The following is a 16,412-nucleotide window of genomic DNA, read 5'->3' as shown; positions in this document are numbered from 1 at the left end:
GCCCAAGGGTGCATCGTGGTCGATTATGGAGAAGAACAGGGGGCAATGAGTATTTACCCTGGAAGCAAAAAGATCTATTTGCGCCTTGCCAAATAGATCCCAAATCTGAGCCACTATTAAAGGGTGTAACCTCCATTCTCTCACCAGAGGACCCCCCCTGGAGAGAAGGTCCGGCCCCAGGTTCAGGTGGCCCGGGACATGGGTGGCTCTCAGAGACAGAAAATGAACACTGCACCATAACAGCAGAGAGCGAGACAGCTTCAAAAGGGGAAGAGAGCGTGTTCCTCCCTGCCTGTTTATGTAAGACACCACTGTTGAATTGTCCGTCCTGTCTGCTTTAGAGCTAAGAACACTGCTAACAGCTCTAAGTGGTTGATGTGCAGCTGGCGCTGAGCTGCGGACCAGATCCCTCTCACTGATGCACCCTTGCACAGCGCTCCCCACCCTCTTAGGGAAGCATCTGTGGACACCACCTTGCGAAACAACACCCTCCCAATCCGAGAGCCCTGATGCAGCAGCCTGGGCTCCCTCCAAGGACGGAGAGCTAGCATGCAAGACGGGGTTACCGGCAGCCTCCTCCGGAGGTGACGCGATGCACACAGGCGGTGAGAGAGAGTCCAGTGTTGAAACGCTCTCATTTTTAACAGTCCAAGTGGCACTACGGCGATCATAGATGCCATCATGCCCAACAAGCGTAATATCGTCTGGAAACGCAGTCTGCGTCCCAGCTGAAACTGAGCGAGGCAGCGATGAAACGCGGCCACTCTGTGCTCCGACAAACGTGCGCGGCTGGAAAGCAAGCATATTTCCAAACCGAGGAAAGAAATCTGCTGACTCGGGATTAGCGAGCTCTTTTGAAAGTTCACAGAGAACCCCAGTGTCTGAATGTGTGACAGAACCAGTGACAGCTGTGTCTCCGCCCGCTCTCTGGAGCAAGCTACGAGAGCCCAGTCGTCTAGGTAGGCTAAGATGCGGATGCCTCTCTCTCTGAGGGGCGCTAGCGCTGTTTCGGCACATTTCGTAAAGGTGCGAGGAGCGAGCGACAGCCCGAACGGCAGCACTAGGTATTCGTAGGCTACGCCCTCGAATGCACACCTCAGAAACTGCCTGTGTTTCGGGTGTATAGCCACATGAAAATAAGCATCTGTTAGATCGATTGTCGCAAACCAATTTCCCGGGCCGACTGCATTCAAGAGCTGTCTGTGTTAGCATCTTGAACCTGTACGTACATAGATACGTGTTCAAGACTCGCAGGTCGAGGATGGGACGAAGCCCTCCCCCTCTTTTTGGAACAACAAAATAGCGGCTGTACCAACCTTTGCTGTCTCCGAAGCGGGGACCACTCGTATTGCTCTTTTCTGCAATAGCGCCTTTATTTCCTCTCTGAGTATCATGGCCGCCTCGGTGTTGACAGTCGTGTTTACGACTCCTTGGAAACGAGGCGGCTTGACCCGGAACTGCAACCGGTGACCCATGGCAACGGTTCGCAGCACCCACGGAGAGGGGGCGCAAGCGTGCCACTGAGGGAAGTGAGCAGCCAGCCAGCTGACCTGCAGCACCGTCGGCGGGGCGTTGTCCGCCCCCAGTGTGTCTGCAGGGGACTGCATTACCTGCCTGACCTGGCTCATTCTGCCCACAGGCTGAGCATTTGTGATTGTTTGAGAATAAACAACACTCTTTATTGATTGTAACATGGGAACATGTACATTCATACATTTTGTTGGAGGCACCTTTTCTGGGGCACAACAATGAAAAACAGCGGGAACACTTGATGTGGTCACCTGAACATTTAACACACCTGAACAGGGAGTTACCTGAGGCATTTTGTGTGCAGGGGTTTTGTGCTTGGGAGACTGTGTTAGGAAAGTGCAGCGCCTTCTGGGGCTGACAACCTGAACAGAACTTAAGCGGCACCTCTTGGGCGGCAACAGAGGGGTAAAAGCAGCGTCTCCCTGCTGCTGGACCCCTTCTCCACTCGAAACCACAGCTAGGAGGGCTGAGGCTTCTTCCTCCTGGGCGTCGGGTCCTGCCGGGGGCCCGAGGGTGGGCCTCTGCTCCTGGCCGACTGGCGTGGAGCTCGGGCCGGAGGACGTGCTCTCACTGGCGGCGCACCCACTTCAGCAGTGGGCGCCGGTCTCTTGCCAGTCGGCAGAGGAGCGGAGGGCCTGTGAGAGCTAGCTGCGGGCTTGGGCTTCGGCTGACGTCTGGGGATGATGTCACGCAGAGCTTCCGTCTGCTTCTTCCTCAGATCGAATCTAGCCTGAATGGCTTCAAGTGAATGTCCGAATAACCCAGCCGCAGACACTGGTGCTTCCAGATATACAGCTCTGTCCCTATCCGGGACGTCAGAGAGAGTCAGCCACAGGTGCCTCTGCACCACTACTGTCGAAGCCATCCCTCTGCCCAGGGAGAGCGCTGCACAGCGAGACGCACGGAGGATGTAATCTGTGGCGACGGCAGAGTTGCGGGGCCGCCGACACCATGGTTATGGGACGGGGCCAGATAAGCAGCCAGAGACAGCTCCATAGGGGGTGGGTTAGCTAAGCCAGCCCCCTCGGCGCCGTCCAACTCCATGTACTGTCCATAGCCGGGCACAGTGACGCGGGTAAAGTAAAAGTAAAGTAAAGTGTGTTGTGTTAGTCCCCGAAGGGAAATTACTCCTCTGCATTTAACCCATTCACCCAGTGAAGCAGTGGGCAGCCACCAGTGCAGCGCCCGGGGAGCAGTGTGTAGGGGCGGTACCTTGCTCAGGGGTACCTCAGGGTAGCCGTTCAGTGGGGTCGAACCCCCGACCTTCCGATCATGGGGCAGACACTCTACCTACTGAGCTATCCCTGCCCTAAGACAGAGACAGAGGTTTGTCCCATGATGCTGTTAGCTCGCAGAGAAAGTCTGGGAACATGGGAAGGCAGTTTTTGGCCGTTGCGGGCTCCGGTGGGAGGAAAAAACCCGCGAACCGCAACGGCTTCTGAGCTGGCGGAGGAGAGGGCCAGTCCACCTGCAGCCTCTCAGCAGCGCGGCGAAACAGGGAAAAAGAGAGGTGTCATCGTGGCCGACCGGCGCAGCAGCGGCGGCACATTGGGCCGACAATGAGCTCTCCTGCTCATCCTCCGACAAACCATGGATGTCCAGGCCGATGTCGAGCACGTCATCGTCTTCCTGGGGAGCGCTGACGGGCTTCAACCCAGGCTGAAGCCCGTCAGCGCTTCTGCATGGTTCCGGCTCGTCCTCGGCTAACCCGTCAACATATTCCATGTGGTCAGCCCAGCTAATTTCGGGGACATCGACCGGAAAATCCTCGTCTTCGGAATTGGACGAAGCTGGGGCTCCAGACTTGGAAAGGAGAGGGTCATGCCGTGCGACAGCCGAGCGTCCCAGCACTTTTTCCACAAACGTCACCCGTCTTTCCAGGGTCGAGCGCCGGAGCTGACGACAAAACGCACAGGCTTCGGGCTCCGTCAACGCTCTCCTAGCGTGGACAATCCCCAGGCAGACAGGGCAGGCATCGTGCTGGTCGCTGTCGTGCAAACAGAAACCACATCTCTGAGGACAGGGGCGAACAGAAGATTTCTGCTTTGCTCGCTTCGGTTTGGAGTCCATTCCAAAACGCAAAGCGAAACGCTGCACAGGAAAAACTTGAAATTAGCGCTCTGCGGGTAGCCTACACACCAACTGGGCAGTGGAGGCTAACACCAACAGGGGCAGTTAAGCTAAGTTCAAGTCGGCAGACAACGGAGCTAACTAGCAGCAGCTAGCTAGCCCAACTCAGCAGAGGTGTTCTCAGCGAGGTGAAGAGCGTAAGAACTGAGGGATGACTGTGATGACAGCGGCTATATGTGCAGGCGGGGCCGTGCGCGTGTCATCACACGTCATCTGCCTTAAAGGCGTGAATAAAGGTTTCTTCAGCCAGGACATGCGAGGGCGTGATATCCCATACTTATGTGTTGTACCGAGTGAATCGACTGAAAGGGAACTGGTTTGTAGTGGGACAGAATGATGATGTTTCAGAACAGTACAGCTACCCAAGTCCCTGCATAGTTATATACACCATATTTTTTGGACCATAAGGTGCATCAGATCATAAGTGATCTAATCATTAAGTGAAACAAAACAGTCAGATAAGTCAAACTTTACTCAACTCATTCTTCTTGCTTCCTCCACTTCCGTACCATTGATTCATTAATGTTGAATTCTCCCGCAGCTGCTCTATTCCCATCTTGTTGCACTATATTAATGACTAACGAAGTTTGGTCCGTTTACAGCATTAGGCCATGTGATTGCATTTGTCCCTAACCATCGGGAACCCTCACGTTAACTTTTATCAAGTGGAAAAAAGTTAGCATTAGCACAGCACACATAGCTGTGTCGCTAGCGATCATGTAGCACATCATTATATACCAGCTAGCCCAACTTCAGTAACCCTACAAGCGTCACTGCTGTTTAGTTTTCTGTCTTCATTTATGTTGGAAGTGATAGCAGAGCTGTACGTTTGAATTTTTTCATAAATCTCTCAGTCAGAACATGCTATATCATGCTTAGGTGGAAGCTAGCAGGCTAACTTCCCGCTATCTTCTGACTCTGTTAAAATTAATAAATCCTGTTTTCATGGATGCCTGGATGTTAAACGTAATTGTTACACCTAGTAAAGTAGCAACGCTGATCATTTTATTAAAGATGAAAGAATTTAGACAGTTTTTAACTCTCAGTGATGCTGCAGTGTTCGTTTGACTTTGGGACCTGAAGCTGACGGAGTTTAGGACCCAGATTACTCCTCGAGGCTCCTGACTACGGTAGCCGTAATGCTCTGACAATCCATCAGGCGGTGCGGCTTTGTAGCTTACCAAAGTCGGACTAAAACATTTTTGACAGATTTTTGAGCCCCATGTACCACATAAAATCGATTCGAGGTCAGTAAGCACAACCAGAATTCATATATACGGCGAACCGGATTATAAGGTGTACTGTCGATTTTTGAGAAAATTAAAGGATTTTAAGTGCACCTTATAGTGCGGAAAACATGGTATATAAAGTCCAACACAAAGGCTATTTACAACAAAGGAGTGAGCAGGTGCAGTTCCAAAGGAAGCTGATATTCTTGATATTCAGAAAAGATTGAAATCAAATGTCAAATTAGAAATCATGTTCATCTAATCAAAGTTCAAGCTGACTAACTTATGAGCACGGACATCATAATAAAATGATATATTTAATATTTTTACAACAAAGGTTTTAATGTTTTGACATGTTTATGTCCCTTGGGTCCTGGTAGAAGTCCTGCATTTCACCAATACCAGACTCCCCCATTCCACCTCCTAAAGTGCACTAGAGACAAGGAAATTTGATAGATAACTGTCAACAGACACACTTGACCAAAAAAATGAACTTAGATCAAAGGTAAGAGCACAGGTTCATTTACAGCAGAGTACCATTTAATGTAACTCAGTTACAAAGCTACAAGCTAACTGAATGACAAAATGTAAACTTATATTCCAGTGGCACAGTTACTAATAAACAAAAAGTCTATCAGGTGTTTCAGTCACTCAGGAGAAGTTAAGGCACGAATCACAAATTCTTATTATTCAAGATTGGCAGGCTGAGAAGCACTACATTAGATTGGCAGCAGAAAATGCATGTATGAACACATTACCAGAAAAAAGACAAAGAAAGAATCAAAGAAATGATGGGGAAGAAAAATCATCTAACAAATTCTATTTCCAATTCTTTTCCCAACAATTCAGTTTCTCATTTTCCTGTTTGATTGAGCTTCATCTCCATTTTGATTGCTTCATCCACCCCCTTTAAATAAGCACTGTGCTTTCCATGCTTGTGGATGAATGTTGGCTTGTGGAGTCTTAAATCCTCCCGGTCTCTTTAGGTATCTTTAATAATGTCTCTGAGCTCTATGACTTTAGCTATGCCCAACTTGGGTTGAAATACTTTGCTTCTGTACCCCTTTGGGTGGTATAATAGATACTCTTCCCTGTTGATTTCAGTTTCATCCTCATCATTGTCATTATTATCAGAACTGTTGTCAATAATCACCAACTCAGCTTGAATGTCTTCCTCCTCCTCCTCAGCATTCTTGTAGCCCATGAAGATCATTGATATGGGTTCTAACTTCAGCTCCCCTGGCAGAGTGCTGACAGGGTTCAGAGAGACATTTTCTGCACAAGAAGGTAAATCTTTGTTAGAGTCACCTGAGCTGCCTAGCAAGGGATCAGGATCAAATTTATGGTGGACGAGTGAAGAACTAGATCTATCTAATGCTCTGTAGATTGGCTCTTTGGGTACAGGCATTCCTTCAGGCCTGAATTTAACCGAAACAAGAGCTGCTGTGTTTGGACTGCTTGTATCTGTCGTGCTGTTGGCGAACGCTCTTGGACATTCGGTGCTAAAGTGTGACTGGGGTATTAGAAAGGTCTCACACTTGGCCTGCTCTCGAGAGTGCAGATTGGCCCTTTCTCCAACTCTTCGCACTTTTGGAGTCGAGTCTTGACAGATTGATAGAGGAGTTTTGTTCGGGGATTTTTGTTCCTGCAGGCCTTGGCTGCAGTGTTTTTTCTCATTTAGGATTAAAGATCCATTCTTGAATGAGTTTACACTCTGTAAGGGGCTGGGTTTTGAGTTTTTTGTTAGTGATTTAGTTGATTTCCTTGGTGTTGATGGCCTATTCATCCCTATATAGGGTACAGAATAGACAGGTAGATGGTACTGCACCTCAGTAGGTACATTCTTATCAGCGACCTGATGGAGAAGCTCTTCTACCTCTGTAGGGGTCATCTCTCCAACTGTTTCACTATGGATTTTAGTTATCCCTGGGTGCAGTGCATACACAGACTTATGTCCATCATCATACACCTTTATCCCATTCTTTTGGATGGTTTCTGGGATGATTGTTGCAGCTGACACCACATGACTTTTGCCTGTTTTCTTATCATGTTCCACACTGATCTTCATCGCAAATGTAGCTGGAATGAAAGATATAGATTAACTCTTAGGACATGTAATGGACAATAAATATTGTTTATGTAAAGTTCATATTGCTGAATTTTCTTCTAATGCTAGATTTGGAAGAGTTTTCTTTGTGTTTAATGACAGAAAACTTTCCACAGCACCTCATGAAAGCTCTTGCAGTCATCATAGTGGCTAAGGTGAACAGGCACATGGCTCAATACATGAGCCCAGAAAGGAACTAGCAGAAACCGGCAGGAGAAAAACACCAGCTTCTAGTAGATAGAGCAGGTACTCGAGATTGCAAGATCAGACTGAACAACCTGTGCAACATCTCCATCGACTACAAGAAAACCTGTGCTTAGAACTGTACAAGATCAACAAGTCCCTAAGAGCCATCATCAAGAACTCAGTGGGAATGTGGTGAACAACACTACAGGCCAATATGTCTGTGTAGGTTCTCAGTCATTCAGGCCACAGTAGGCTAAGGAGCTTGGAAACAAAGCCAGTGAAATTTTTTGAAATTTTGTGAAGACGTTTCACCTGTCATCTCATCCAAAATACTTGTTTAGTTCTAAAACCAAATGGTGGAAAGTCCCAGGTATTCAAACACTAGTGGGGGCTGACCCTGAAGAGGGTCACTGACCCACTATCAATCATGTGCGTCATCACAAGAGCCAGGGTATCCAAAAAGGCATGAGTTATTAACACCAGGGGTTTCACGGGAAACCACTGTGAGATGTGACATACTAAGGTCTGCTGATGCATTGAGGCACCTGGGAAGGGATCTGAAGACTGCATTGTAGGTGCCTGATAGCTTACGGCTACTCAGTGACGGCCGCCCTCAGTGGACATAGATGGTTTATATTACTTCTCTTTCAAACCATCTGTCTTCTTCATCCAAGTCTAAACATTGGCATCCTCGAAGGAGTGACCTGTATCCTTACAGTACAGCTATCTCTTGTCCTGTTGAGGTGGCTCTTCTATGTTGTTCAATATGTTTATGGACTGGCTGTTTAGTTTCTCCAATGTAGAGGTTTTAAGCACGCCTCCCTGCACTGCACAGCATACACTATGCTGCTTAGCTTGTTTGTTTGTGAGTTTTGTCCTTCGGATGAACCTGTCATGGTTCTGGTCTTTGACCCAGTGTTTTCGTGTTTAGAGTAGGGTTTTGAGAAATGGTTTATGTTCCTAAGTTCTATTGATATAGTTTGGTTCCTTTTTGTATTTTATGCTTAGTCTTTTGTTTGTGGATTATCAGCCTAATAAATGGTTTGTCTTTATTAAGATGATTCTGTCTCCCAGTGTTTGGATTTGCGTCCTCCACATCACACTTGGTCAGTTAATTCCGCAGACCTCGATAAAGCCAGTTTCCAGCTAAGGTTGTGGCTTGGTCTGAAGTGCATTGGGATGTTGTGCTTGGAGTTTCTCTGACAGACCTGCTACATATGGGATGACAGTGTTGTTCCGTTTGTCATTCTGTTTCTCCCCAGGTTTCTGACCTTTCCTGTGCGTCTTGAAGACCCAGTTGGAATAGCCACATGTTTTAACAACTTTCTTTGTGTGTGTTTTCCCTAATGCTGCCCACAAACTTACACTAAATCAGATAAAATCATATTATCCTTTAATTTGGTGTCACTCTTCAATTGTATCCCTACAACTAAGGCATCAGAAACGGTCAGAAAACAACTACAGTAACAAAAGGTTTTTACACGCAATACAGATTGTTTGCTGGGGGAATGCATTTGATACATGCTGCTTCAGTCTATGTCTGTGAAGGTTCTCAGTCATCCAGGTCATCGTAGTCTAAGGAGCTTGGAAAGAAAAGCGTCTGGACTTCTTTGAGTTGCTTGAAGACGTTTCACCTCTCATCCGAGAAGCTTCTTCAGTTCTAGGGTCAAATGGTGGAGAGTCCCAGATTTAAACCCAGTGGGAGTTTCCCCCCAAAGAGGGACAAAGGACCCCCTGATGATCCTCTACCTAATCACATGAGCCAAGGTGTGAAAGTGGGTGTGGGTCCCAATAAGCCCGGGTTTCGGGTGAGCTCATTGTGAAACCTGGCCCCACCCTATCATGTGATTTCCTGAGGTCAGATGGCCCATGACATCCCAGTGTAGTTCAGACCCAGCAACACACTCAGACAGAAACTGGTTCACCCAACAGCGAGGAATGCCCAGACCTCTACATCGGAGAGACCAAACAGCCACTTCACAAGCGCATGGCACAACATAGAAGAGCCACCTCCACGGGACAAGACTCAGCAGTTCATCTGCATCCAAAGGACAAAGGTCACTCTTTCGAGGACCCCAACGTTCACATTTTGGACAGAGAGGACAGATGGTTTGAATGAGGAGTGAAAGAGGCCATCTATGTCCACTGTGAGTGACCATCTTTGAACAGAGGCGGTGGTTTACGACACCAGCTGTCTGTCATCTATAGTCCAGTTTTGAGATCCTTCCCAGACGCCTTAACACCCACTCACATCCTGGGCCATCTGACCTCAGGAAATCACATGATAGGGTGGGGCCAGGTTTCACAATGAGCTCACCCGAAACCCGGGCTGATTGGGACCCACACCCACTTTCACACCTTGGCTCATGTGATTAGGTAGAGGATCATCAGGGGGTCCTTTGTCCCTCTTTGGGGGGACACTCCCACAGGGCTTAAATCTGGGACTCCCCACCATTTGACCCTAGAACTGAAGAAGCTTCTCGGATGAGAGGTGAAACGTCTTCAAGCAACTCAAAGAAGTCCAGACGCTTTTCTTTCCAAGCTCCTTAGACTGCTTCAGTCTATCTTACTACAACCATTGAAATGCAAACTGTTCATGCATGTACTAACTTGGTGATATCAAAAATGTATGAATGCTGTAATTGATTCTAATCTGCTGCTGAGTCTGTGTTACACTGTTGACACTGAAGCTACTAGAACACAGTACACTCACCAAGAATTCCTGTTGAATCACGCATGTTAATTTCACTTTGATCTGTGACAAAGTCACAAACCTTCTTTATCAGGTTGTGGGACATTAAACAGTTTCAATGCTCTAAAGTACAACCATCACCTTAGAAATACAAAACAGCACTGATAATTTCTGGAATTACAATATTTATTTTATGCTATGTGCTAAAATACTAAATTAAGATTTCCTTCAGCATTAATCGCCTGTGCTTTGTACAACAGATTTATAGAATTTTAATCAACACTTGATAAAATAGGTAGCAGTCATAGTGATCATTTCCTGTGGAAAAATAATGACATAATCTGTGAAATCTATTTCTATGAGTCTGTTGTGGCCAGTGCGATCCTCTATGCTGTTGCATGCTGGGGGAGCAGGCTGAGGGTCGCAGATGCCAACAGACTCGATAAACTGATTCGTAAGGCCAGTAATGTTGTGGGGATGGAGCTGGACTCCCTCAAGGTGGTGTCGGAAAGGCGGATGTTGTCCAAGATAAAGACAATGTTGGATAACACCTCCCACCCACTCCATGACATGCTGGTCAGTCACAGGAGCACGTTCAGTGAAAGACTGAGATTACCGAAAAGCACCACTGAACGACACAGGAAATCATTCCTGCCTGTGGCTCCCTGTACAACTCATCCACCTAACACACTGTTTACTGCAACAGCTACACCCTTCTTGCACATGTTCTTTTCAGCTATTTATTAATAAGTGACTTTTATGTATATATATGGCTGTATATATTGTGCTATTCTTAGTTAGTGTATTGTCTGTCTTTGTTAATGTTTGTTTATAATGGAGCATTGTAACGAAAAAAAATTTCCCCTGGGGATCAATAAAGTATTCTGATTCTGATTCTGATTCTGAAATGCCCAGATAATGGAAGGATCCCCCGGTATGTTGCTTGAGCTTTGTGGTAGGTCGCAGGCCTCTGGAAGAAGCCCCAGGAAGTATCTTCAACAAACTCAAAAACATATTCAACAACAGTTTAACCATAAAGTCTAAGTTGAGTAACACTATGTAAGCAAATCCAATCGACTGTGAGTATGTTCATGCTGAGTTAAGCATGTGCGTGACCAAAGAAGGAAAACCATTATCTATGGCGCTGTGGCACCATGATTCACCATGGCAGAGATCAAAAACAAAAAAGTGGGAGTGAAGAAAAAGTAGTTTTAATTAGTTTTGGTCAGTCTGTAATAAAATGTATAACAGTTTGATGTAAAATAAATATTTTTATACTGTCTGTGGTAATCAATTACTCAACATTTTACTGAAAAATACAGGACAGCATGTTTTATCAGGAAAGGCAAACAAAAAAGTCTACTCTTTCATCATTTTAAATATTTCAGCACAATTTGGGGAGGACAAGCCATTTTAAATAAGGAATACAGATCATTTTGGGAAAGAATAAGCTGGATCCAAAGTGGATTCACATCCAGTCTGAATCTGTGATCCTTGTGTCTTTTGGATTTGTCCTGCAGTGCAAAAGGACTCAGAGGAGACATAACTTGCTGATCCATTATGGAGCTTATGATCTGCCTAGTCAGGATAATCAAAGTCAGGATTGCAATACTGAGACTTTAGATGATTTTCAGTGGAAAATATATTGAGGTTCTGACTTTCAGACACTGTGCCTTTCAAAATGTTTTTTACATCATGTAATCCTGAACTAACTCTCAATTTGTAAACAAATGTAACATAAAATATTGAGAACTCAGACTGTGTGGAGCTAAAAATCCAATTGAAACACATTTTTGAGTCTTAAACTCATTTCAATTTCATTGTCTCTCAAATATTCACATCATCGTTACCCAACTGTAACAGACATTTTTTCATTAGTTTGGCTAATTACAAGATAACAAATGACTAATTATTTATAAGTGTGTTATGTGTCTAAAGTTTTATACAGACAAGTTATGTAATGTGCCCGAAAGGTTGGTTCTGTTCACCTGGACGCAGCTTTATCAGTGGTAGAAATGTTTCATCACTCATCCATGTGACTTCTTCAGTCTCAGCTGACTGCAGCAACAGGACCACTCTCAGCATCGACCAAGTGTGTTTGAACTGTGTCTTAATTCCACCTATTTCACACGCAAGGGTCAGTACTACAAGCAGAAACATGGGTGTGCCATGGGTTCCCCAGTTTCACCCACTGTAACAAATAAGTAACAAATAACGACCCTATCTAAATCCCAGTAACAATTAACGCGTTCCTGATTTTGACATAATAACTAGTTACCGTGCTCGTTATTACAATAATGCCACAACAATAGCGTTACTTAATAACGCGTTAGTCCCTACACTGGTCAGCAGTATCAGAACAGTTGAGACGCATTTTTTCTAAACACCGGGTCTCTGTGGCTTTTAAACCCCAAAACACGCTGCGCCTAAAACTGGTCCACCCCAAGGATCGGGTCCCCCGACACAAACAGAGTAACATAGTGCACACTGTTAAGTGCCAGGAGGATTGCCAGGATTTATACATCGGGGAAACCAAACAACCTCTAGCGAAGCGGATGGCACAACACAGAAGAGCCACCTCGTCAGGCCAGGACTCTGCAGTCTATTTACACCTACAGGCCAGTGGACACTCTTTCAATGATGAGGATGTACACATCCTGGACAGGGAGGAACGCTGGTTTGAGCGCGGAGTCAAGGAGGCCATTTACGTGAAAAGGGAAAGACCATCTCTGAATCGAGGAGGGGGCCTAAGGGTACATCGGTCACCATCTTACAATGCTGTGATTGCAGCCATTCCCCAACTCTCTGTGAATGGGACTCATGGTTATTGATCAGTGGTTGTTGATCAATGGTGATGAGAATTTGCATATTAATGATCAAGGAACTGACCTCCCAGCCCATTGTTCATTCAGTGGTGCTGGTTTCAGTCAAATGTACTGTTTATAAGGTTTGGGGAAACCTGCAGTCAGCTGAGACTGAAGAAGTCACTTGGATGAGTGATGAAACGTTTCTCCCACTGAGAACGCTACGTTCAGATGAACAGAATCAACTTTTTGGGATTTACTTACCTGGGTGATTGAGCATGCATCAGGACTGATGTAATGTACATTACTAATTTTCTGTGCAAGAAAACTGACAGCTGCAGTAGTTGTAGGACTTGTAGTATTCTTTTCTGTCCTGTATCAGTGGTTTCCCTAATGTATGATAAGAACAGCATGTACCAGTCACATAACTGCTGAAACATGGTAACATTGTTATAGACTAGCATCAATATTATAGGTTTTAATATTGTGGCGGATCAGTGTATTTTTAGCATCATCCTGAAGGATGATGATCATAGTAATCCATCTGCACCAATGTAATATTTTTACAGCCTGTCACAGAAGTATACCTTTCTTTGGTTCATGGCTAGCGAGTTCACATACAGGATGGGTTTCTGCTGCTGCCAGTGGAATGAGTGATAGCATATCTGGTAGTGGTGAAGGGACATGATGGGTCACATCTAAGAAGAATATAAGACCAGTGAAATGAAAGCAAACACAACATAAGCCAAGACTAGCTATGTTACAACAAATATATACATATATCACCATTTAACGATTTCATTATATTAGCAATATGGCACATTATTCCAGTATGTCACAACAAAAAGACTTATACCAGAAATATCCTTACAGAGCAAAATGGAAACTGATATCAGTCTTGTGAATGAATTCTCATAACTGATGCTCAGTTTTATCATGCCATAAGCATTTTTTAATGTTTCTAGTAATCTGAGTGGACTCAGGATAACCAAGTATCCCATGATGTAAAAAGCTGCTATTATACTTTAATGAAGCTCTAATAAGTTCTGTAACCATTTACCAGGAGCAATTACTCACAGCACATCAAAGAGCTAAAAAAGTGCACACCTGGCTGGGACTCTGCGTGAACCTCCTATATGTGGAGACAAAGTAGTGAAAGAGGCATGAAGTATACATAACAGCAGTGCTATAGTTCAGCTCGTCTAGTAACGGTAGTCCACAGCTGTCACATTAGTAATTTCACTAGGTTAAATGAAGACAGAAAGCAAAGCAAATCAGGCATATTAGTCCTTGCACTGCATGCTCACAATGTGAGTAATCCATTTATCTGCCACCTGATTCACTCGAAGCAGTTGCTTGTGCAACAAAGCCCACCCACACAGTCTTCAGTGAGTACATCTTATTAGAAACAAGCAGAGCTTACAGATATCATAACAGTTAGCAGGAAGTCAGGAGAAAACATTATTCCTTTAAAAAGGTGCTAGAATCTGTTCACAAACAATGAAAATTCAAATCACCATTGTCCTTGGTAAAACTGGGATGGATCGCATGAAACAACACCAGCGAAACACATTTAGCTACTCTGCACACTTAAAAGATACAGTAATGGAGTACTTAGTGTTTTTAAGGGTGACCCCAATGGACCATGAACAAGCCTTAGTCTAACAAGCTGAAAACATTAACTTAACTGATCTAACTACAGATTAACACCACAGTACACATCTATAGTACACTATGCACAGTGCTTTGTGTGTATATCAGTTTATCATTTTAAAGTCTAACACTATAATTCTCTTTTGTGTGTGATCATTTCCTTCTTGTAGGCATATGTTTCTGCTGGTAGTGGAATGGCAATGAAAACTATACACTCAAGGCTGATGCTGTTGCCTTTGTCATTAAAATATAGTTTTCTCAACTGATTGTAATGAAACAGTTAACAAGTAACATTAATTAAAATATTACTAATTATCAACTTCAACCCTAGTTCAGGTCAAATGTGTTCAAGTCAAATGTAGTTGTAACATTGTAAGGTTAAGTTACCCAGCTCCTGGTATGAAGACAATATGACAATAAGGTAATATGACATAAATAACAGCAGACCAAATAAAAGACATCACATGGCGGTGGGGTCAGGTGCTGAATTAAAAACTCTAGAATATGACTGGATGTATTTTCTGATGATTTAAATATACGTGACATGTTTCATAGTACTGATTTTGAGAAGTAAATTAGCTAAAATATTTCCAAGGGACTGTAGCTTAAAAATTTGAAAAAACTGAAATTTCTTTGCTGCGGCAAAATACGAAACGTTATTTAAATACACTTATTTAAATACTGAGAAGTACACAAGCAGCTTGTGGAGGTGGGGTGGTCTGTGGTTTCGCTGCAGAGCAGTGCAGGGGCAGTGGACTGGGACTGATCTGAGTGATCAGTCCTACTGAGTAGTGAAATAGGGGCGTGCTCCAGGAACAAGTGAGCTGAAAAGCTGCATTGAGCATTCTTGGAAAAAAAGCTGCAAATAAAACATAACTAGTACTACAACAGTGTGTACATGTGGGTCCCTCATGTCACAAAGGTACTGAAACCCAGGAGCTGGATGACAGAGCCGTGACCAGTGCAGCCAGTGGAAATGCTTGAAATGATGCTGGCAGAGATGGCTGCCATGCACTGGGATCACACAACAGTACATCAAGACTGCTCCAACAGCTATGGGACCAGGCCAAAAGCCAGACGAGACTTTATTGGAGGACCTGGTTGCTCGGTCTGGCTCTTCCACCGGATGGAGGAGGGAGATAGCCCCCAGGCATTCCTGGAGGTCTTCTGGGCCACAGCAGAGGCATGCCGGTAGCCTGAAGAGCAATGGAGGGAGCAGCTACTGCCTCTGCTATTGGGGGGAACCCCAGACAGCAGCCCTCAGTCTGCTCATGGTAGCGAGGGGCCGTTTTGGGAATGTCAGCCAATTGATTATGAACAGCCTTGGCCATGTGCCCGAGGACTACCACCAAAACTTCTTGGGGTACTGAATAGGGCCAGAGGATCAGCCAATCACCTACACCAGGTGGCTGAACAAAATAGTGGCCAGGTGGCTACAGCCTGGCCACACAAAGGTGGAGGCTCAGCTGCTGGATCGGATAATTCTCGAGCAGTTTGCCGAGGGACTCCAGGCAGGAACGGTGGAGTGGTCCTCTGCCACGGGCCAAGAACCACCTGGCAGTGCAGTCAGCTAGCCTTCTGGAGCAGCCCCAAGGAGGAGGCTTCCCCACTCCACCGAGCAGGAATGTTGGAGGTGTGGGTGGACAGGACACCGGCATCGGGACTGCCTGCTGACAGAGGGGGGGCAGGTGTTCCATGTCGCAGGCCCTCTGACACCTTCCCTCAGTCCGTGAGGGACGCATAGTGGTAAGGTGCCAAAGGGGTATACACCAGGCTATGGTAGACTCAGGGTGCACACAGACCTTGGTGCACCAAACTCTGGTTTGGCCCGGGGCATTGTTGGAGGTTAAGTACGTGCATGGGGACATACACAAATATCCTACAGTGCTGCCAGAAATTAAGTACAAGGGCAAAAAGCATAGCAGGAAGGCTGTGGTTAGCTCATGCCTGACACATCCTTTAATTTTGGGGACAAATTGGCCATGGTTTAAAAACCTGTTGGGGCAGTGTGTGGGGATGCATTCGCGACCTGTAACAGCATGTAGTGTCTGTGCTGCGTACAGCGGTGACGTGAGGTCATC

At 45.6% G+C, this 16,412-nt stretch overlaps 2 protein-coding genes across 6 annotated transcripts in view; both read right to left on the bottom strand.

Moving 5' to 3' along the window:
- Positions 1-16,412, bottom strand: part of palmdb (palmdelphin b) — a 77,799-nt gene that overhangs the window by 26,436 nt on the left and 34,951 nt on the right. The gene's annotated exons all lie outside the window — the stretch shown is intronic.
- On the bottom strand, positions 4,907-14,632 carry LOC112847813 (palmdelphin-like). Of its 3 annotated transcripts, XM_025910267.1 has the most exons (3): positions 13,786-14,632; positions 13,266-13,376; positions 4,907-6,968 (listed from the first exon to the last, which is right to left on the bottom strand). In XM_025910267.1, the coding sequence occupies exons 2-3, from the start codon at positions 13,339-13,341 to the stop codon at positions 5,872-5,874; spliced, it is 1,173 nt and encodes a 390-aa protein (XP_025766052.1). In that variant the 5' UTR covers positions 13,342-13,376; positions 13,786-14,632; the 3' UTR covers positions 4,907-5,871. The 3 variants fall into 3 exon arrangements, 2 of the variants coding, with proteins under 2 accessions (XP_025766052.1, XP_025766051.1); XM_025910266.1 differs by having other exon boundaries at positions 13,266-14,632; XR_003221607.1 differs by lacking the exon at positions 4,907-6,968 and adding an exon at positions 12,951-13,068 and having other exon boundaries at positions 13,266-14,632.

Source organism: Oreochromis niloticus, linkage group LG9 (genome assembly GCF_001858045.2).
Source record: "Oreochromis niloticus isolate F11D_XX linkage group LG9, O_niloticus_UMD_NMBU, whole genome shotgun sequence".
Lineage (NCBI taxonomy): Eukaryota > Metazoa > Chordata > Actinopteri > Cichliformes > Cichlidae > Oreochromis > Oreochromis niloticus.
This window is presented reverse-complemented; position numbering and strand designations above follow the sequence as displayed.